At 38.6% G+C, this 23,550-nt stretch overlaps 1 protein-coding gene across 5 annotated transcripts in view; it reads left to right on the forward strand.

Annotated features, from left to right (window-relative positions):
• Positions 1-23,550, forward strand: part of DLG2 (discs large MAGUK scaffold protein 2) — a gene marked incomplete at both ends in the record, with an annotated part of 740,481 nt that overhangs the window by 396,281 nt on the left and 320,650 nt on the right. For all 5 annotated transcript variants that reach the window (XM_079537732.1, XM_079537733.1, XM_079537734.1 and 2 more), the window contains one exon: positions 7,753-7,877. In XM_079537732.1, coding sequence (XP_079393858.1) covers positions 7,753-7,877 — 125 coding nt within the window. The remainder of the gene's footprint in view (positions 1-7,752; positions 7,878-23,550) is intronic.

Consider the following 23,550-nt stretch of genomic DNA (forward strand, 5'->3'; position numbering starts at 1 on the left):
GATCATTTTCTTAGGTTTGGTGTATCTAGTGGAAGTCACTCCATATGACCACCTTAAGTACTACACTAAATAAACTTGTCCTCTGTCCTATTGAGATAAAGCAAAAGTGTATGAAGGACTGTTTCAGGGCAACATCTCCTCTTGCCCCATACCTGTTCATGCCATGACCATTGTGAGTTTTCAATCATTTGTCTCCTTTGGAGAGATCAGTCAAATTGATTAATAGATGATGAGCCTCATGGTCCTCAGGTGTTGTTTGGTGTTTTTTTTTCCCTATGTCTTGCCATGAGATTCTTTTTCCCAGAGTTTTCTATAGTTGACTCATTCTCAGCTTTCACCTACTCATGCTGTTCAGTAGTACTGAGAGAAACCTGATCTCATAAAAGAAGAGGGAAGTACTCCAATGGAAGAACCCTAAGCAGAGCCCAATCTGGCAGCAGTCCTAGCCAGGACTCATGTACTACTATTTTTATAACTGTTGATATTAAAAATGTACTGTATGACGGAGGAATTTTGGACGCAATAAAAATTTGCTGAGTATTCCAGCCAGATTTTTTTTCTGTAGCTGTAGAAAGCAAGCATTAAGTCCCTATCTTGTTTTTATAAGAAGGATTCAGAAATATGGTTCCACTTATGTAGAAACCAGAAACATAAAAATTAAAAATGAGTACACAGTGATACAAAAAACTATTAAAATGTATTAGAAAGCCAAATTTCAAATTATTAGTCTCAGATTATGTTTCATAGTGCAAGCAACGGCCATGTTCTTCCACCATGAGAAATATGCTCAACAGTACCTTGGGAATTACCATTTCCTTACAGAAATTTCACTTGTTTGAAAAAGAAAAAAAATATACCCTTTTAATAAAAATAAGATAATTCCTAAGCCAACATGACTGTCAGAAAAGTTTGCAGTATTTACACAGAGTGAGAAGGTGCCTTGCATGAATTTATACAGCAGTGGAAGCTGAAAAGCTTTAGGATTTTGACGCATGTATGTCAAACTCTGAAATTCTGTCAAATGCATACCAAGTCTGTCCTGACTTCAGAGGACATAATTTGTGTTTGTTGTAAGGTGCTTTGAAATTATGCATGAGTGAGAAAACCAGCTCTGGTTATATTAAAGAAAGGAAAGGATTTACTGAACCTGTGGACTGTTAATGCTTTTAAAATGCTGAAGGCTTCTTCTTATTGACTGTTAAAATAAACATAACTTTTTGAGCTGTACCAAATAACAAAGTAGTTGATAGGAAAAATACAAATCACAGATTTGGTTATTTGTTATCTAATTAGCAACTTTTTGCCTTATCTCTTTCATTCAGTAGTTTTCAGCCCTCTGCAGATGTATGTTACTGGTGTCCTTTCCCTTCATTTTTCTTCTACAAGATATAAGACTTCCTACAAAGAAACAGCAACAATTGTAAGCTCACAAGGGCAGCAAATGTCAACTGTTTTGATTCTCTTTTACATGGTCTCATTAATGGCTTGTATATTTTATGTATAAATGTAGGCTTTGACCACTCCACTGCTTCTGCATTTTCTTTTTTGCTGATAAGCTGTAGTTCTCACAGCCTAATGGAAGAGTCATCATACATTTCTTTGATGCTATGTTTGGACTTAGGCTTGCTGTGAAGAGGGAAAAAAATCATAAGGACTTAGCATCCTTACTTGGCAAAGACTCCCATTTAGATCAGTGGAAAGCTTTGCAGGCTTGACTTGTGTCAAGACTTTAATTTACATATTGCTATTTATTTATTATTTTATATTTATTTATTATTTACATAGTTCAAGGCATTACAGATTTATTAATGGTGGGTTATATTCCTTAATTCTGTTTGTACTCAGCAATGGTGAGGCCTCACATCAAGTAGTGTTTAGTTTCAGGCCTCTTGCTACAAGAAAGACACTGAGGCTCTAAGGCTTATCCAGAGAAGGACAACAAAGCTCTGAAATGTTTGGAGCACAAATCTTACAGAGAGTGGCTGAGGAACTGGGATTGTTCAGTCTGCAGAGGGAGAAGCTCAGGGGACACCTTATTCCTCTCCACCAGTGCCTAAAAGGAGGTTGTAGTGAGGGGTTTGCCTCTTCTCCCAGTAGGATGAGAGGGAATGGTTTAATTTGTGTCAGGGGAGGTTCAGGTTGGATATCAGGAAAAATTTCCTCTCAGAAAGTGTTGTAATGCATCAGAACAGGCTCTCCAGGTGGATTGTGGAGTCACTATCCTTGCAGGCATTCAAAAACCATGGAGATGAGGCACTGAGGGACATGGGTTAGTGGGCACAGTGGAGACGGGTTGATGGTTGGACTGGACCATATTAGTCTTTTCCAACCTTAATAATTCTCTGATTCTATCAATAGCTAAGCAAAATGACTCCCTTAAATTTTCCCTAAGCAAAATAACTCCCTTAGTTAAACTCCCTTTAACTAAAAACAATAACAATAACAATAATGCAAACATAACAATCATTTCAGGTATAGAGTATGCAGGAATATCTTACAATGTGAAACGTCTCTCAGCCTCTGGAAACCATTCAGGGTAATGCAGTACCTTGTTCTATATTGAACTCAATGAAACAGGCTTCTTGTTATGTTGTCATTATAGGATGAGGTTGCAGCAATAATTAAGGAAATTCTGTGCACCTCGACTCTGTTATTTTTCTAACTTAAAACGTGCTTCAAAATCATGTCACTTCAGAACATTACCAGAAATTGTTTCAAGAGCAATTAAGTAATTAAGTCATTCAAAAAGAGTCTCTTAAGATAGTGTCAAAAATCGTGTCATCTTACTGATTATAATTAAAAAATTAAAAAAAAAAAAAAAGGATGGAAAACAACTTCTATACAATTGTGGTATGCCAGTTGAGTACTGTACAGTACAGAATACTTGACCCTTATATGGGAAACAACCCTGTTTTTGTACACTTCTCATTTAACTTCTGTGTCTTGGGTGTATATTCTTCTGCAATTTTGTTAAAGATCAAATGGCTTTATATATTCTGTGATCAAACTCTGCTGTAAGGTGAAAGGCAGGAAAAAGAAAAAAATGAGACAGATGAAGGAGTTCATGTGCAGAAGCACATGGAAAGCTGTCATCCATGGAGAGCTGTAATGCCATGGGAAAAGAACTTCACAACGTTCTTAATGTTGACCTAAGTCTATTTGAACTCTAAGTGAGTGTGAAGCACGTTTAAGGATTACTCTGTGATGAAATTGAAATGCTGCAAACTATAAAGATGCAGCCAGCTATATGGCTGCTCACAGTGGTGTATCTAAGGAGAGGAGCTCAAGATGAAGGCTAAGTAAGAAGAAAGATGGGTCTAACGGCTATCCAAAACCATTACCTGCTCGGGATTCTCATTTTATTTTTGTGATCTTTATGTTGGCAGTTTAACAAGTCTTGAGGGAAGAGATTCAAACTGGCCAGAACTTGCAAGTTTTGTGTTTTTTTTTCCCTGGCGTGTGAATCATCCATCATTTCATTCTGACCGTAAGTGTCGCTTTTCATCGTTGGCAGGAGGTACAGCATAAGTCTGAAGTGATGCTGTGCCTCTGTCAGAGGCAGTCTGCCTCTCCAGGATCAGGAGAATAGTGGACAAGCTTTTTTCTTTCTCAGGCTGAGCTTGAGTGATCCTTGTGGAGGTGGAAAGCCCAGAATGAGAAAGGCATAAATAAAGCAGGCTTGTGTAGGAAACCCTAAGAAGAATTGATTTTCCCTTCAGATGAGAACAAGAAAGAGGCCTCTGGGGCTGGGCTGGGAGAGATTATTTTGATTAGGTTGTTTTATCAATGTTTCTCTGTTTAAGAAGGAAAGCTGAACTGAGTGAAAAGCCAAGAAACTAAGGCAGTATTATTGATTTGAGCCAAAATGGACATGTCGGACTTTGTTCCACCTTTTGCAAGGCTGAGACTGACACAGATTTGCAAGTTAGTGAGAAATTAAACTGAAAATTAAAAAAAATATCTACAAAAATACAAAAACAAACAAAAAAATCTATTGCTGAGTAATTTTTGCAAGTCTTTCCAGTATAGTCAGAAGCTAATTACATGAGGTTTTTATAGTAGTAGTAATTGGAAATTTGAACAAAAGGATGGGAATATTTATGTCAAGTGAGAATTGAGCATAAAATGATCTGGAAAAATGTATTTATGAATGATGATGTATGAGCAGTGTCACTGAAGTTAGTATATCTGCTTGAGACTTTGTCAGATGTTTTTGGTGTCTACATAAGTTATGGTGTTTGGGGGTAAAACTCCTCTATCAAAGAATTATGAAAAAAGCAGGCAAGCACATTGAGGGTTAAATGTGAATCTAAGTGAAGGAATTCCAGTGGAATATCACTCACGAGAAAGACTTCCATTGATTTATACCTCTTTCTTCTGTATCGGATGCTGTTAGTTACTATTAAACCATTCATCTGCATCATCAATGAGCCTTTGAGCTCATTGTTAACTTGCTTTGTAAGCATTCAGGAGAAGTAATGCTTGGAGCAGAAGGAGAACACTGAGTTAACATGACAGATATTTATGGGGAACCACTCCCAACTATGAGAGTCACCATGAGAGAAAGCATGAATGTATCACTGTGGAAAATGCTCTGGCTAAGTGACGGTTCAGCTTTTTGGGGCTGAATGACTGCAGATATTTTCAAAGGTAAACACAAAATGGCTGGGAGATGGAGATACATGAATAAAAGGCTTGGAAGTTGTGAAGATAAAGAAAAAAGAAAAAAAAAATCTGGGATGGAGACAGAGTTGATGGAAAAGTAAGGGGTAGAAGATAAGCCTTGCAGAAAGATTCAGAAACTGTCATTCTAGTAGACTCAATTGATACTTGGAGTTACAGCTCATTAACTACAATGAGTTTCTAATATAACAAACATATGCTGATGAAGCTGTTCACTAAGAAGACAGGGTAATGAGGGGAAGGAAGGGACCTGAATATCAGTATTGCTACTCAGAACTGAAGTATGAAAGATTTTAACCATAATGTTCACATTACGATATTTTTCAACCAAGGCACTTAGAAAGCCAATTACCTGGGAGTGATGGCCACCATGTTCCTAGCCTTGTTGACCACAATCTGAAGTGCAAAGAAAGAAGATTTGTCTATGGAACCAGTACAGACCCTTTAAGAGCTATAATGAAAGAAGCCCAAAAGCGTAACTGCTCTTAACTTTAGCAACTCACATTCTGGTGCAGAAAAGCCTTGCAGCAATATACCTAGGTGCTGAGCCAACTACTGTGTGAGAGCCTGTATATCCTGTTGATCAAGTCAAGGACTGCAGCCTGAATAATTGCTTGAAATTTTCTGGATACATAATGCCAGTGAGAAGTGCTGCCCTCCTCTTTTAAAAAGTTATTCCTAAGGGGCAGAATCAGAATAGTATTGCAATATAGCAGATGCATATTTGTGGATGAATGTCAAGGGCTACCACTGATTCTCCTGAGAAGTCTGTAGCAGTTTTACCACATCCCTGCTTACATTCAGTACTGCTGCATGTTTTCCCTCTAAAAAGTAATGGCAAAGAGTATAGTAGGAGGTAGAAAGTGCAGAGAAAGTGTGAAACTTTTTCAGAAGGTATTTGCTGCTAAGAATTCTAATGAACTTGAAGTGAAGACCTGTACCAGCTAAGCACATCCCACATAACAGGCAAGCTTTGATTGTTTTTAAAGCTCTTCAGACACTCTCTTTAATTATGATGTAACTGTATGTATTCCCTATTCAACTAAAAATTATGTCCACGTTTCTCCTCGCTGTCCTATTTCCCCTGATACAGGGATTTGGAAACCTACCTCTTTTCAGAATAATAGGTTCTTGTATACTTTAAAAACCTCCTTGGATTTAAAAACAAAATCTACAATTTTAATTTAATGTTTTCTTTCTTTATTATTTATTCTCATAAACCTTCCAGAAAGTTGTCCTTGATTTTTTTTTAGCATTGTTTTAAGGTTTTTATTCCAGGTTTCCTGAATTTTTTATATGTATGCATTTTTTCATTCTTATGTATTGGAAGATTATCCCCATTAATAATACAAGAACTTACAGGAAAATATTCTTATCATATTTTTAGAGTGCAAACTGGTATTGAGTGCACGGTATAATTAGGTAGTTTTTAAAATACTGGGAAAAGAAACTGAGTCTGAGATGATCCTAATGATGAAAAGTGATATTAAATTATAGATTTGTAATGCTGGCCTGGAGATGTTTATTAACTCTACAGAAAATATGTACATAACGTTATGTATTCATATATAGGTATAATTATACAGTGTTCTGTTCTTCATTTAGCTATCTGAGCAACATTAAGATATGTGCAGTTCTAAATCCTTCTTCTTGCATTGTAAATTAGTTCAGTTCTGCAAATGTCTTCATAATTATATGCTGATAACAGAGCTGCACATTGCATGGACGTCTCTTGAGTCATGAGAACTGCATTGCTTGTGAATGCAGAATACTGATAACAGAATTGAGAATTTGATACACTTGCATACAGGCAACATGTGAGATTTTGCACACAGGCCTGAGCTTCTAATTGAAGTAGAGTTTCAAAAGACAGAAATAAGAGCTGTTGTTGCTACTTTTCCTTACTTTGTTTGCCTCTTGCAAGAGAGGTGCTACTTTTATTAGCTATTGTTCTCATTAGGACTGAACCAGATACGTGTCCTAGTAACAGCAGTGAAGAAAAATATCTTCAACTATCCGAGATGCTGAATGAAATAATGGGGAAAAAATAATAGCAGCAGCAGCAAACTTTTAGTGTCCTGAACATATTTCATCCACTGCAGTGAAAATTATGCAATATCAGTAATATTGTAACACTATGATAACCTACATACATAACTGTAAAAAGGCATTCACATGATGAAAGCTAAAATGGTGCAATATTGCGCTGAATTTACTATTATATCACAAAAGAAAGTATCTTATCAATATATGTATAATATATAATATCTTATCAATATTAATTTACATAGAAAAAGTGTAATAATAAATATATATTACCAAAAATGGGCTAGAATTGCTGGTTAAAATTATGTGATAAACAGTGACTGCATGTGCAAGTGTATGTATATGCATGTATGCCTATTTATGTCTCATTATATTTCATAAGTGGTGGTAGCAGTACATAGAATTATTGAGTAGACCTTCAAAATGAATATTTCAAACATTCCCTTGTCGCAAATCAATAGAGTAGAAGAAACACTGTTTTGTTTTGTTTTGGTTGGTTGTTCTTGTTTGGTATTTGTTTTTGTTGTTGTTGTTGTTTCTTTTTGTTTTATAAATGCATGTGAATCTGAACAATGATCTATTTATCTATTTTCTACCAAAAAAAAAAGTACTAAAATTCTTCAGAGCAAAATATTACTCACTGTTTCTGTTTATAAAAGAAGGGCCTTTTAAAAGTCTTTTTAGAGCTCTGAGGTGTTTTTAACCTCTAGCTCTCATTGACTTAGATAAATTCATATTGGAGTTCAGAGGCTAATTTATGTGACTGTTTGAAAAGAAATTTAGGTCAAATCCCGTTTCTGTAGGAGCATCCATTATCTCTGCCATTAACTCTGGGACTTCTTTATTTTTTCAGCCTCCGCTCTTTAACTGACAATTTATTCTGGCTTAGTCATCCACCTGAAAGTATGATGATGCCAAATAAAATGCTTTCTTTAAACGAAATAGGATACTTAGCTCATCCGCCGCAAATAAGTTCTGTAGAAATCTCGCATTTGGTGATGTATTCTCTTTACTTTTTTTCAGGGAAATTCTGGTCTGGGGTTCAGTATTGCTGGAGGAACAGATAACCCACACATTGGGGATGATCCTGGGATATTCATTACTAAGATTATACCAGGAGGAGCTGCAGCAGAGGATGGAAGACTCAGGTAAAAGTTAACTCCCTACAGATATTTAGAAACAGAATACAGCACTATTACAGACTGTCCTCTAGGAGTCAAATGTGAACTGTCTTTCATGGAGCCAGAGGGACTAAATGATACGACAGGTTTCCTTCCTGCAAAGATAGGAAAACTGTTTTAAGTAGTGTAAAGCAATTGAGTAAGTTTAGTTAAAACCTGTATAAAGGGATGTGTGTTGGTTCTACCTCCAGCTTTGTACCAATCATTTCAATTAGTACAAGAGATCCAAAGGAAGAGGAAAAAGACATTAGCGGCAAGAAAGTCTTGATCATTATATGTTCTAAACTGAAGAACTATGTACTGTTGTTACTTACTAAGACAACCAACAGTTCTCAAACTACAGAGACATTTCTAAATAGCTATAGCTATTTGTAGAGTTATTTGCTCCCTATTGCTTGACTGTGCTGGTGAGGTATGCTTAATCTGCATTTCCAAATTATTATTTTAATTTTATTTTTCCATCTGTGCAAATATGACAGATATGACTATTACTATGTTCTTTCTTTTGAGTCACCTCCAGAAGGTGAGGATCCTTGGAGGTCACTTGGAATTTGTGGTTCTCAAGTGCACTGTAGCACTTCTCTTAAAACAAGAGATACCACAGAATTGCTGATTCTTCCCTTTCTTATTGATTTAATACAGAAAGGGTTCTGACTATCATAGACACTGACATTCATCTGTCAGTTGTGAAGCCTGCTGATGCTCCAAAAAGGCAATTTAACTGGATAGACTTGGGATACAATTCTGAAGCTTTTATGATCTCAGCACTGCAACCCAAGCTATGGGAACCTTTGCCAAAAGCAGATGGCCGAAAATTCACAAAATATGACCAGATGGTAATAACAACATTTTTGCAAAAGCCTTGTCCTTTTCCTAATTCAAAGATAAAAGTATGAGGCATTGATCAGTTTTAGAGCAAGTTGTGAATATTTCTTTTTTGAAAATAATGTTATTTTTACTAATATAATGATGAGGAGTCAAGGTGTTTGGCAGAGCCTGAAGAGCTTACGATCTAAATAAGACTGTAGAGAAAAGGAAGACAAATAATTTCATCTAACTTTTTGACTAAAGTGCAGCAATCTACCTCTAAGATGGTCATCTTGGAATCCCCTAACAGTCAGTGAAGACAAACTTAGTCATTTCTATGTCGTGATTCATCTTTTCCTAAAGTGAATGTCTAAAACAGTAGTATTTGGAAATCAAATTTGACATGATGAAGCACATACAATGTGCTAAACCTTACTACAAACAAGAAAGAATCTTTTGCAAAAGAAAAAAAAGAAAAGATCTTTTAATAGAGTTTTTAATTACTTTTGAAAGCTTTTCTAGTTTAAGCTATTAAGAAGACACGCATCACTGCATTTATTTTTCTTACTATCCTTATATGAAATCAAGTATATTGTGATTCATTGCTATGCTAATTAACTACTGTAAATTTAACTCATGATTATTTGGTAATTACTGTGTTGTAAAAGTCTTAAGAAGACCTTCTAAATTCATAAAAGATGTACTAATGCAATTCATTAATCCATATTAGGATTAAAACTGGGAAGCTTTGTATTTTGCAGTAGAAGTTTATCTTATTACTGAGACTTTACTAATAATCTCAGGATACAGTATTTCTTTTTGACATTTTGAAGTAAAATGTTATAATTTAAATTTAACTCCAGTAATAAAAATAATTGCTAACTATATATTTTGGTGTGGCACTTTTTGCTCTTCTTTTTTGAAAACAGAGTTTCTTTACATCAAACTCCTCTTTTGTTAGTAAGGAATATCCAGACGCAATTATTTATAATTGGATCAGTATAACATTTTTTTTTAGTTCAAAGAAAATGTCAAGCATCTCAAAATATGTTTCAGAAACCTGCCATTAGGGAAATGGATTGACTTAATTCTGTGAGTTTTACAGATAGTAGTAAGAAAATTTCAATTTTTTAGCTGAATATCACACGGTAAGAATTATTATACTGCGTAATTTGAATTTCTTCTTGGTAACTGTATGCTCCTCAGTACTCATAGGATTTTATTTCCTGTCTCAGTTTTCCTTGAGCTCTTATAAAATTTTATAGTACATGGGAATTTGCATTAACCTATCTTTCCCACAGTCAAATGCAAGCTATCCGGTTACACCGTTAGATAATATTGCTCTTTCAGAATTTTACATAATGAAAGGGCAGAAGTTGTTCAAAAACCTCATTGTGACTTCAAGAAAATTTTCAATATGGAATGCAAGACAGCTACTTCTATAGTGGCCGTGATTGGGATGGCTAATGGTTGGAATAGAAGATCTTTGAGGTCTTTCCAGACTTAATGATTCTATGATTTTATCATATAAACAAGCTTGAAAGGTTTTCGATGGTGAGATTTTATTTTACACGATTCTCCTAGAATCATCTCCTCTGATGTTAGCAAGGAAAAAATCCTGTCATGTTTTAAGAAACACCTGGAAGTGTATGTATCATTGACCTTTGCCAATAAGCCTAGGTATCCTGGGGCTGTCTTCACTGATATACATGATAGTTAAGTGTACATATCAGCAAGGGCCACCCAATAGGATCATCAGCTCAGTGATGTACAGTATATCCACCAAGAAATGCAATAAGCCATGTTTCTAACAGCATCTGTAACAATTCTGTAGTCCTAGGAATCCCACCTGTGATTCAAAAATCTGATTGTTACCGTGTATGTGACTTATACCAAAGAGTTTATTTACAGGAATGTGAGCATTCCTTCCATAAATAAACAATTCCTGTTTATTTACAGGACTGACAGCTTTGAATTTAAATGGTTAATGTCCAAGGTTTATTTTGGTACTTGAGCTTGAGCTGCACTCAGTAGGAAAGAGGGCTGATGTGAAAAGTGAGTCAAAAGGAAGAAAGTGGTTGTGCCTGAAGGCACATTGCCCTGGTAAGCTGCCTGGACCTGTAGCTATTTCATTCATTCTTTCTTCTAGGAAACTGGTTTCAAGTCTCTTTCCACTTGTGAACCTATCAACCTTATTTTCTTGGTAGTGTGATTATTTGTAAGGAGAACTTACTGAACCACACAGAGCAAAATGCATCTACTGCCAGTTATCATTGGCAGGTTAATTAGAATCAGCACATGTGCCCCAGCCATCAAAATTTTATAGCTTAAAAACTATTAAAGGTGTGCAATATTTGTCTTTCCTTTGCAAATGCATCTTTCCTGGTATTACTTTACTGGTTGTCAGCAACTTTAGGGTTATGTAAATGCAGCATTTTTAAGGCATGCTGCCTTGTTCTACCAGCATCATAATAGTCAGCCGCAGTGAAGTTTCTCCCCTGCTCTCAAAGTGATCCGGTGTTGGAAAAGGAAAATAACACACATGCTAATTGGAGGAGACAAGAGTCTAAATAACTTGCCCTCAGTTATCTAGTAAATCAGGCAGAAAGCTTGGAATAGAATAGTGATTCCCTCTCTCCTATTTCTGTGCCTTACGGGCTTTTGTTAAATGCCTACCAGCAAACGTTTTGAACAAATTAGATTTATATTCTCTTCAGTTATCAACTAACCCACTGTGATGTGTCAAAGGATTATAAATTCACCTAGACCTATATAGTAAGAGAGAGGAACTCTGAAGATAAGATTTCTCATGGATATCGTGTTCACAAAAATAACACTGAGAAAAATGAATTGAAAGGCAAAGATTGCATTCTAATCAGACTGTTTTTTCCTTTTTAGTATTTCTGTGTCTCACTAAAGATGAACCAGGGAGGAAACACTACAAGTTCATACTGTTCACTCAAAGCTTTACAATTAGAATTAAGAAGCACACTGGTATAGCTATTATATGCAGTTTGCCTGAGAAACTGAAAAGAAAGAAGAAAGGGAGAAACGTGCCATGTCTCTAATCCGGCTCAGGGAAACTGGCTGTATTTCATCATCTTTGTATCAAAACAGAAGTCTGTCTGCTCTGTGATTCACTGCTTAAATTCCTGTTTGTTAACTTTAGATCTTGTATTAAGCTTATCAGTACCAGGTCTGTGTGCCTTGAAAAGGCATAAAGCTTGTTCAGGATGTTATTATAATTACTGTACTGCCACAAAACACTGATTCAAATCTGTACTGTTTACAGGCCTCTGTCAATGCTATTAGTTCAGTACGTAATTTAGTAGTAAGTTAATAAAGAGACATTCACCCCATTAAGTAAAACATGCTTGCTTTCCAGTCATAAATTACATCACAAATTATTGACTGCTCATTCTGTCCTGGTTTGTGTTAGGAAGTTTGATCTTATTAACAGTGTTTGTCTGTGTACCTGTGCATATGGCTTTTTGAGTTACTGTGATATAAAATAGGTAGAATTATCACAGGAACCCTGCATGAAGAAAAGGCAAGTCACAAAACAACTGAATTTTTATGTGTTTTTTTTTTTTTTTAATTGATCACTGGATACCATGACCCACATTTTTAACTATCAACCTACATTTTTGTTCACCAATGGAATATGTTGCCATTAAATTCTCTCTTCAGCTGCTTTCGCCACTTCACATTTCTTTTGCTGAATCTTTTTTCTTCTTTTTCTCTGCATGAAGTTAGCATTCCTTATTTGGTACTGCAGACCCCCCTTATGTCTGTGAATTTGATTGTTCTGCTTTTTCTACTTTGAAAATAATTTGATAGCCTGCTAAAAGAATCTCTTATACTGGAAGAAATGGGAAATGATGTTTTGACAGATAAATTTCTAGGTAAATGAAATAAAATTTAATGGAGAGAAAAGCCATTGCTTTTATCTGTCATGCCGGCTTTGAAACTGATGAATTTTAATGGCCTCTATATAGACTATAATGATGGACATTCCTGAAGTTTTTTTGTGGGTTTTTTTTTTTTTTTTTTATGTTTTGTTTGTTTTTACTTCTATTTTTAATCCACAGGATTAATTTCTGCCCAAGTAAATTTCTGAACTGTCTCCCACTCACTGAAACCACTGCTTGTGAATGACAAAAAGCAAAGTAGCACAATATTAGGACTTTAGTTTTAAAAAGCTCTTTGCACAAGGTTTTTTTCATGCAGTGGTACTGAACTGGTCAATGGGACTCTTTAGGAGCCATCCCAGCAGAAATGTCAATAGCCCCAGAGTGCTGCAGCAGCAGAACAGCACTGTGCAGCCAAGTCCAAGTGATTAGTTCATCGACATGTTTGCACTGCTGCTGCAGTTACGAATTTAAATAGCTCGGTGATAATTCATCCGGTGTAAGAAGACTTCTGTGGTTATGCACCTTAGAAATCGTTAGCTCTCTATGGAGTGTAGCATTAGTCAAGGAAAAAATATTTCACATCTGTTCCTATGGTTAGCAGGTGTAACCCTCCAGGGTTGTGCCGAATTTTTCATCTCTCTCAATTCCCACTGAATCTGAAAATAAGATTTGGGATGAAAAGAGAACTGGGATGAAAAGAGAACTAACGTTCTTTTTTTTTTAAAAAAAAAAAAAAAAAAAGTTCCTTATAAACAGCAAAGGTTTGATTCTAAAACTTTGGAGAAAAATCTTGGTTGACTTTTTGCTTCTGACATCCCAAACGAGAAATCCTAATGCATGGTGAGACAGAGAGTCTGTTATTTCATGCACTGTCAAAACTCTCGGCTGCTGTTTGGATAAACATTTGGACTTTCAGTCTCCAGCCAAACTCTGTTTCCTGCCCATTCCTGATCTCTGCTGACACATTCCTCACTCCACTCTTACTACAGAAATTTGAGCCGGGATTTTAAATTTATGTCCCCAAAACTTGCATGTAAGTTTTAGTATAAACCTCGCAAGATGCAGGAGTACTTTGGGTGTGTTGTTTGCATTGCACACTTCTGCATGTTACTCTGAGTTACATCATTGCAAAAAGCAGGACTTTTTTTTTCATGTACTCTAAGTGCAGAGCCTAATGGCACCAAACGTTCTGAAGCTGCTGAAGTTTCTTACAGAACTTGAACGACATGTTTTTCCCTCTTTCATTTTTTTAATGCTACACCTTTGTTTGGAAGAGCTCTTCTTAATCAAACCAGAGCGGAAGGGAGTGTTTTCTACTTGTTAGTGCAGGACCGCGTAGTTTTCCTCTCAACTTGCTCCACCTGATCTGTGGTAACACTTTTCTTCTTTTGTGCTGAAGTTTCCCCATTTGTAAAATAGGTACAGTGATCATTATCTTTGCCTCACAGGGCTTGTTGTGAAGCTGAAACGAGTCCATATTTGCAAAGCACTTTGAGCGCCAAAGATGAAAAGTGCCTGTAAAAATACTGAGCGTGGAATTGCCTCGTGGGTTATCTGTTGTAACTGGTTTTCCTGCACAAACCTGAATATGCTTCAAACAGCACTAGTGTCAGGTGGGAGGATTTTAACCACGGGTGAGGAGCAAGCAAGCATTTGGTGTATTCAGCAGCCGAAGCGTACCTAGGGCCCAAGGCAGCACCTCAGCCTTCCGTGCTCACCGGGGCATCACTGGAGGCTCTGGGTCTCAGAACCCCCCCATGGCACCAGAGCCAGCCAAACTGGAGGGCTCAGAGGGTAAGTGAGGGCTGGCAGATATCCCTGCCTCCTCCACACCTATGGAGACTGCCCTGGGGCACCTTCCACGACCTGCAGAGCAGCCTGCAGCTGGGAGGAGCTCTGCGGCTTCCTGGTGCCTCCTTCATTCATCTCAGGCTTTACAGGGCTTTGTTTTCCTTTCCCATTTCTTTATCCCAACACCTCCCTCTTACAACGTCCCACAGCTGCCTACGCCTCCTTTTTCTACTTCGTTGCCTCTCCGCTGTCCCACTTTGGCCTCTGGCTTGGAGACAGACACAAATATTCAGTCTGTGAGCAGAAGTTTTCCTTCTGGCCACCATCAGAGGCTGCTGTCTGTGCCAGCTGCCGGATCCAAGTGCTGACAGAGCCTGGGCGCCCTCAGAGCTTCAGTGCTTGTCTACTCTTGGCAGTGGTTTCAGAAGGAGAGCATCGCACCAGAGGCAGAGAGACTGAGGATAACTGGGGAGTTAGAGAACGGACGGAGGAATGGCAAAATGTGGTAAGAGCTAAGGATCCCAAGGATCCCAAGGATTTAAGAGATGAAAAGGGTGGGGGGAATAACTTAATTCTTATTGTCATTTTTGAGGAATGAATGTGAGAAAAGTACTTGCTGCATATATGTCTTGTGGAAGAGGTTAATAAAGAAAATCAGGCTGAACTTTGAGAGCCTGTTGTGGGGAATCCTCCTGCCCATCCTCTGCTCCCCCTCCCCGTCCTGCCCTCCTTGCCTACATTAAGCTGTCTTCTCCCTGTCATGAGATTGCAATCAAAATCAAACGTTTAAATAACGACATGGGCTCATCTGGCCCAGCGGCTGATCAATTACTCACCAGGCCAGCGGTTGCTAACTACCTTTGGCAGAGCTGCTGACCTCAATCATCTAACTCGTGTGTCTGCTCTCCACTCCTTCAGATCTATTGTGTTCAGTAACTCTGTACTTGGTTTTAAGGAACTGAAGGCAGGAATTTCAGGTCTGATAAGTAAAAAACGGTCTTTTATGGGTGGAAATATGTTGTTTTTCATCTTTTATTCTGGTGTGTCTGGGGAAAGGAAGAATTCATCCCCAGCACAGCAGTTTTACCCAGGCATATGTTTGTGGATCATGATCACTAACTCTGCTTCAAGTGAATCTTGCATATTCTGGGGGAAAGAGAATCTATAGGAAATGTCTTAAAAGAACAATATGTGAAGTAAAAGATCATAAACTCTGTACAGAATTACTGCGGATGTAGTTAACCTAGCAAATGAGAATTAATTTGCTTTGAGTTATGCTAACCAACCGGTACTTGGAAGTTTGATGCAGAAAATCGTTTCACGATAAATGAATTAGAACATCTGTATTTCTAAGTGCATCATATAGTAACAAGCTCTGATCCTGCCTTCAGGATATTTGTGATGAAGGAAGAAAAATAGAGAGGTTCTCCTATTATATGTGTGTTTAGACTTGACTTTTCAAAAAAATTTATGCTTGACTCTGTGTGTGCGTAAATTGAATGAGTGCTAGCTACTCCTCCCTCTCAACTCTATAGCTACACCCTGCAAGATGAGTTGCTTTTAGCTAATGACTACTTCCCATTCTTTAAGCGTGTGCAAAGGAGGCATAACCAAGTGGTTTTTTTTTCTCTTCTCACTCCACATTAGTTTTAAGCATCCCAAACACCTCTAGATTTCATCAGACAAATAAAGAATGACAGTTTTTACAGTGTTGTTGTTTGCTTAATTCAACTTTGGAGCAGACATATGAGAAACTGTGGCAGTAATTTTTTTCCCTAAAATGAAGATGAAGATGTAGACAGTGATATTCAGAGTTATTGTGGAATCTGTCATTTTTTAGCTCCTGGATATTGTTAGCCATGTTCCACATGGTCATGAATAGCTTTCAAATACTCCTAAGTCAGTACAATGCAGTAAGCATACAGTTTCACGAAGCTTCAGCTTTTGTACAGCTTTGAATAATTATAATAAGGTCAAATTAATGTTCTGCAGTTTCAATTTTAAAATTTTACAAACACATTCACTGTTATGGCTAAGAATTGACTCAGGTTAACTGCTTACCAAATTTATTTTGGAAATGAGAGATTTAAAATATAAACCCTTAGTGCATTAGGCAGTAGAAGACTTTTTTAGAGTTTTCAGTTGCGGGGAATTGTTTAAATCATACATTTATTCAACCGTTTATTTACTTGACTTGTAATTGATCAAATAAGCTGCTCTTTAAGTGTAGTGTCTCTGCAAGCATTTCTTAACCGGGGGATTGGCTGCCTAACCTCATAAAATATTGCTATCTTCTGGTCTGAAAAGACTTCAGCATATTATACTACAGTTGAGCAAACACTTCTTGATACAGAAGGAGGTCCAGATTTCTTTCAGTGACAAAGGGAAAAGAATAAGTCAAAGCTGCCTTCATTCACAAAAGCAGTGGTTAGATCAGTTTCAGCTCACCTCTGAAGGGAAACGTGCATTCTCCATCCTTCTCTCTCTGTAGAATATGAGCCCACAGCTTTCAGAGAAGTTATCAGATCAATAAACTGGAGGCACAATGAACAAGATGTGCTTTTATTCTTTCCTTCCAAAATTGTTTTGCTTCCTGAAAGACAAGAAATATAAGCTGAGTCAGAAAAGTTTTGCAGTGAGTGTGCTGTTTAGAGAGTCAGGTACAGATGGTGAGCCGGAGTCTTCCCTCTGGATATCATGAGGAAAGATCAGGGTAATCTACATTAGATTCAGGTGTTGATACAATTTCTGTAATACATCTAAAGTCAAAAAAAGAGGCAAAAATTATTTTTAGTCTTGTGTTGAGGATACTTTTGTATATAAAGGGAGATTTTGTCTGCAATTTAAGGAGAGCAATACATTATACAAAGTGGAGTAGCTTCAGTGGTGGAATCATTTTTCTAGGAGGCGATTGTGGATAATGAGGCAGCAGATGGTTTTGATTTTTGTTTCCCTAGCTATCATCTAACCTTTTCTTTTATTTAATTTTATTTATTTATTTATTTATTATAATTCCAATTTATTTTATTTAGTTTTATTTATTTATTTATTTATTATAATTCCAAGAATATTAGACTGAAAAGACTTGTTTTAGCTTGACTGGAATTTTTTTTTAGTGTAAAACAATGTTGTGTCTGTCAAGAAACTAAGCATAGTAAAAACAGCTTTGACATGAACTGCATTTTTTTCAGAGTTCAGCTGTACCTAAATCTGTAAATATCTAAGGTGTGGGGGGCAGAATGGCGAGGCTGGACTCTTTTCAGTGGTGAGCGGAGACAGGACAAGGGGAAACGGCCAGAAAGTCCAGCATAGGAAGTTCTGCACAAACATGCGCAAGAACTTCTTTACAGTGAGGTGACGGAGCACTGGAACAGGCTGCCCAGGGAGGTAGTGGAGTCTCCTTCTCTGGAGATGTTCAAGACCTGCCTGGATGCCTACCTGTGCGACCTGGTGTAGGGAACCTGCTTTGGCAGGGGGGTTGGACACGATGATCTCTGGAGGTCCCTTCCAACCCCTACAATTCTGTGATTCTGTGATTCTGTGATCTGAGAGGAATTCAGTTAAATAGAAGGATGAAGGGGAAGGGTGTCCATCTCCAAAATTTTATCACTCATGGTAAGCACTGTGATCGTTAGATCAGCTGCATGCTTTTGGTTTGAAAAGTTTGTCTACCAGGGCCTTTCTTCCTATAATGAAAAATGAGTTATCAAAGGCAAGAGATTATGTCCCATTTCCTAATCGCAGGAGAGAAACAGAGTATTGAGAATGACTAGGGATGAATGTTTGCTCTCTGTTCTAATGACAGGATTTGAGGACAGCAAATAAAGATATTTGTTTATTTAACTGGATGTTAAATGTAGGTGGGTTTTGAAAACAATTAAATGGATTTGTGGAACCTATCCCAGGCTTTTAAATTTAAAAGAGTGATTCAGGAAACGCCAAGTCATCAGCATCTGAAAATGTGTTCTGGGTAAATACTGTGTTAGGCTTTTCCTATACCATTTTTTTTAAAGAAACAGCAGGCCCAGTGGACCTCTGGCCTGGTTTATGGCTTCATGTGGCTTTTATCTTTGCAGCCATGGAAGCACCTTAACTCACACACCTTAGTTCTGATCTCCCCTGAAGCATGATCGTCAAGGGGCAGCAGTGTTCCCATTGGGCAAAGGACTGGGTGGATTCCTGTCCCTTGGAGGGATGTGGTTGGTGAGGTTTGGCCAGAGGTCAGGCCAGCTAGCCAGTCATGCAGCCATCTTACACTCAAGGACCAAGGTCTCTGATTTTAATCTGTAAGAGAGGTTTTTGAGTTGTGGATCTACAGTTGTCTTTTTCCTAATCTTATTTCTCCTAGTAGCCATTAATGGGCCCTCTCTTGAAATCAGTTCGATTGTGCAGGAGCTCAAGCTACCTCTAAATGAACTCTGAGTTCCAGAGTGGCATAATGTGGCATTTTACCCATTATAATTGGCTGTAGATATATGGTAAATATTGTTTCAGATGGCTTTCCATGCTAAATCTACTGCTGTCAGTGTATGTGCTGGCGTGGCTCACCCTACTTTGGATTTCACTATACCATTTTGATATAACATGAATAGTCTTTGGGTTCAGACTCTCCTGGATTCTAGATATTACCTTGGTAGGTATTTTTAATGAAGAGGTGTATATAAGCACCTCCAAAGAAATAGATACCTCATAATAAAGTCACACTGCCTAAAAGGATAGAAGAATCTGCTCATTGTGGTGGAAAAGGGTTAACTGGAGGAGAGCACCATCCTCATTCAAGAAAGTTCTCAGAACTAGGATAGAACACAGAAATGATCCAAACTATCTTAAACAACAGATAAACTGCTTTTTAGCCAAAGTTTTGCCTGGAGTGAAGTCCTACAGCTGAGCTTAAGACCTTTAAAATGTATTTTTTAAAAGAGATAAAGGAAAAAAGCAAATGCTGATGTATCCTCTATTGAAATTGTGTGAATAGGAACATATTCAAGGTTCTAAATATATTTTCTTCTAGCAGTTTAAAGGCTGCAGGGATTTTTCCATTCCTAATTATATAGTGTGCAGTAAGCTGTCTTTTTCTGACTTACAACTTCCAAAATAGAAATTACAGTCATAGATGAAACCTAGTGAGAAGGGAGAAGAGATGCTTTGCATGATAAGGAGCTGTTGTGCTAATATTTTTTACTGATATTGTTACCAGTCATTGGCATGAGTTCCAAATCTGTTACTACTATGCAGACTTTTTAAAACATTGACATTTAGTATCTCTGCTGCATTAAAAAAAGCCACAAGTAACTAATGCAATAACAATGGACAATAATTGCATATGTCTTCTGACAGATCTGTAGCTGTAGCTGGAGACACAGTGCTGGCTGTGTCTCCAGTCTCACTCCAGCCATATTGTAAACAGACTATGGAAATTCACCATCATTTCAGGCAGGTGCCTATTCTGAAGTTCAGAAGGGTGTTCTGAAATCAGAATTGTTCCCAAACAATTCGCTTTTAGTTTGTCTTCGAGAAATGAAATCACAGAATCAAAGAACCGCAGGGGTTGGAAGGGACCTCCAGAGATCATCGAGTCCAACCCTTCTGCCAAAGCAGGTTCCATACACCGGGTCACACAAGTACCTACTTGTGTCCAGGCGGGTCTTGAATATCTCCAGAGAAGGAGACTGCACAACCTCCCTGGGCACAGAATCACAGAACTATAGGGTTGGAAGGGACCTCCAGAGATCATCGTGTCCAACCCCCCTGCCAAAGCAGGTTCCCTACACCAGGTCGCACAGGTAGGCATCCAGGCAGGTCTTGAACATCTCCAGAGAAGGAGACTCCACCACCTCCCTGGGCAGCCTGTTCCAGTGCTCCGTCACCTCACTGTAAAGAAGTTCTTGCGCATGTTTGTGCAGAACTTCCTATGCTGGACTTTCTGGCCGTTTCCCCTTGTCCTGTCTCCGCTCACCACTGAAAAGAGTCCAGCCTCGCCATTCTGCCCCCCACACCTTAGATATTTATAGACCTGGATCAGGTCCCCTCTCAGTCTTCTTTTCTCAAGGCTGAACAGACCCAGTTCACTCAGCCGTTCTTCATAGGGGAGATGCTCCAGGCCATTTCACCATCTTTGTGGCCCTCCGCTGGACTCTTTCCAAGAGATCCCTGTCTTTTCTATACTGAGGAGCCCAGAACTGGATACAGCACTTTAGATGAGGCCTTACCAGGGCAGAGTAGGGGAGGAGGATCACTTCCCTCGACCTGCTGGCCACGCTCTTTTTAATGCACCCCAGAATGCCATTGGCCCTCTTGGCCACAAGGGCACACTGCTGGCTCATGGCCAACCTGTCGTCCACCAGGACACCCAGGTCCCTCTCTGCAGAGCTCCTCTCCTGCAGGTCATCTGCCAAACTGTACTGGTGCATGTAATTATTCCTCCCTAGATGCAAGACTCTACACTTGCTTTTGTTAAAAGTGAAATGAAAGTCCTCCGGTAACATACCTGTAAGTCAAGTTGATGTAACCTTAAGCCTTGTTGGATGGGAAGCTTTGGATGAAGCTTTTGACAGCATTACAGTAGGCATTTCAACCTCCTAAACCATCAGTGGACTGTATAATCTTCCATATACAGGTGAGGAATTTCCTCCATTCTTTCTGGTACTATCCTACATGGCTGTTGCCTTTTGGAAGGCAAGAGCTTAGTGGTAGTTCTCCTGGACAACAGAAAAGTATCTGTGACACTGCACCTGTATAGAGGGAATGGGCACAGGCTTTTTCTGCTGCTCCTCTGCTTCTCCTCTGCTCCATCATTTAGGAGGGAACAAGCTAGATTTTGACTTTTCTCTTGGAAAGATGAATTGTTCTTTCTAGGTCAAGGTTGCTGCAGAGATCCAAAGGAGAACACAGTGAGCTGTGGGGGCAACTAACACAATTTTATGTCACTCTCCAAAACCTCATGCCAGAAGGTGTGGGCTGAAGACTGGTGGTCTGCTGCAGGACACACTGGGTTTTCATTACATCCTGCAAAAAATCTGTACATATACGTAAATGAAAAAAACATTCCTAGGATTGGGTTTCCATCTTTGGATGACAGTCAGGCTGATTCCTGCTGTAAGTTGTCAGGCTCAGCAGGAGCAGATTGCACTGAGCACACCCTGCTTCTCACAGGACTTGTCAGCTCAGCCTGCTCCATGCAACCAACACACAGAAACTGGTTTGCCAGTGCAGGTGGAGGAAGATTCCATCTGGCTGTATTTACTCACAGAAATGCTATGCAGGAGTTTAGTTCCCCATCTTCACACACACACACACGCACACACGCCTTTGTGAGTGGTGGAAGTTCTTGACCTTCATCTCTCACTTCTAAGGCTGGCTGAATGAAGCCAGAAGGAGGCAGAGAGCTGCTTTTGTTAATTATTTGTTATTTATGCTCAGTATACCTAGGCGTTGCACTGGGCATTTTTTCTTAGATGAGCAAGAAAGTGCAGGCTTTCCTCAAACAGAAGATAAAGGAGTTGGGAAGTAGGTGGGCTTGTCATCCTCTGAAGGTTATGAAAAAGAAGCTAAGCGACCTGCTCAGAGTTGCATAAGAAGGGTTGGGATGTCACTAGACCAGCAATTGAATGGAAAAACATTGTGGTTTTTCCAGAATTTATTTAATTGCTATTTGCCACTTGCTAGAGAATTAAGAGGATAAAGGTGTTTATCTTCTCTCTTGGATCTGCAACTCTTTGGTTTCAGTTCTTACCTTCTCTCAAGATCACAGAATCACAGAATCACAGAATTGTAGGGGTTGGAAGGGACCTCCAGAGATCATCGAGTCCAACCCCCCTGCCAAAGCAGGTTCCCTACACCAGGTCGCACAGGTACACAGGACAGCTCTGCTCCCTCTACTCCACTCTCATGAGACCACTTCTGTAATGCTGTGCTCAGCTCTGGGGACACCAGCACAAGAGCATGGAGATGTTGGAGCAGGTCCAGAGGTCACGAGGATGATTAGAAGACTGGAGCACCTCTCCTATAAAGACAGTCTGAGAGAGTTAGGATTGATCAGTATGGGGAAAAGAAGGCTCTGTGGAGAACTCAAAGCAGCTTTCCAGCATTTAAAGGGGTCCCATAGGAAAGTTGGAGACGGTGTCTCACTCTATCTGTAGAAATAGGATAAGGGATAGTAGCTTTAAACTAAAAGGTAGATTAATTAGGTATAAGGAAGAAATTCTTCACTATGAGGGCAAGTGAAGCCCTGGCACAAGCTGCCCAGAGAAGCTGTGGGTGCTCCATCCCTGTAGGTGCTCAACGCCAGGCTCAATGGGTCCTGATCAGCCTGATCTGGTGGGGGTGTCCTTGCCTTTGGCGAGGAACTGAAACTGAATGGTTTTTAAAGTGCCTTTCAACCCACACTGTTCTATGATTCTATGACTTCAGTTTGTAGAAAGAACCATAATTTGAAAATGAGATCTGAGATTTTCTCCTACTGCTGTTTTATCCCGTTATTTTTAAATTGTACATAATAGTAATTATAGTAGTTTACAATGGCAGAAGGAGGCCTGAGGGTGTATATGATTTTGCTAAGGAAATTGGATCGTGTGTCTAAGGATCATTATATCTAATGAAATAGTATGTCCCGTGGAACATGTGTATCACTGGCATTTAGTTTTAGCTCTGTGTTCTTTAATTGAAAAGGCAGATTTGAAGACTACATTATTAAATTTGAGATCTTTTATTCTTCATTGTTGGTTGAAAATTAAATAAAATAATCATTATAATAATGCAAAGAAATTATATGAGCCAGTACCAATAATCAGATTTTCTACTGTATGTTTTACTTACCATGGCATGGGAAGGGTGTGAGTGAGAATTAGAAAAAAAAAGGGTAGGGTAAGTCTTCCCTAACTAATGGACTAGGCTGATTCTCCTAGGGTCAGATACTATATTTATATTATGATTCACTGATATCATTAAGAAAGAAGAATAATCAGTCCTTTCAACTTGCCACCTATAATCTTGTGTTCCTGCTTGAAGTGTTGTATTCTTGTGACTTCTGAAACTAAAACAACAAAAAAAAGCACCAGTCCCTCTTTATGGAGCTGAAAAGGATGGACAAAAGGAGAAGCAAAGAAATAAAGTGGGAGTTCAGTGCTTCC

Source organism: Tetrao urogallus (genome assembly GCF_951394365.1).
Source record: "Tetrao urogallus genome assembly, chromosome: 1".
Taxonomy (NCBI): Eukaryota; Metazoa; Chordata; class Aves; order Galliformes; family Phasianidae; genus Tetrao; species Tetrao urogallus.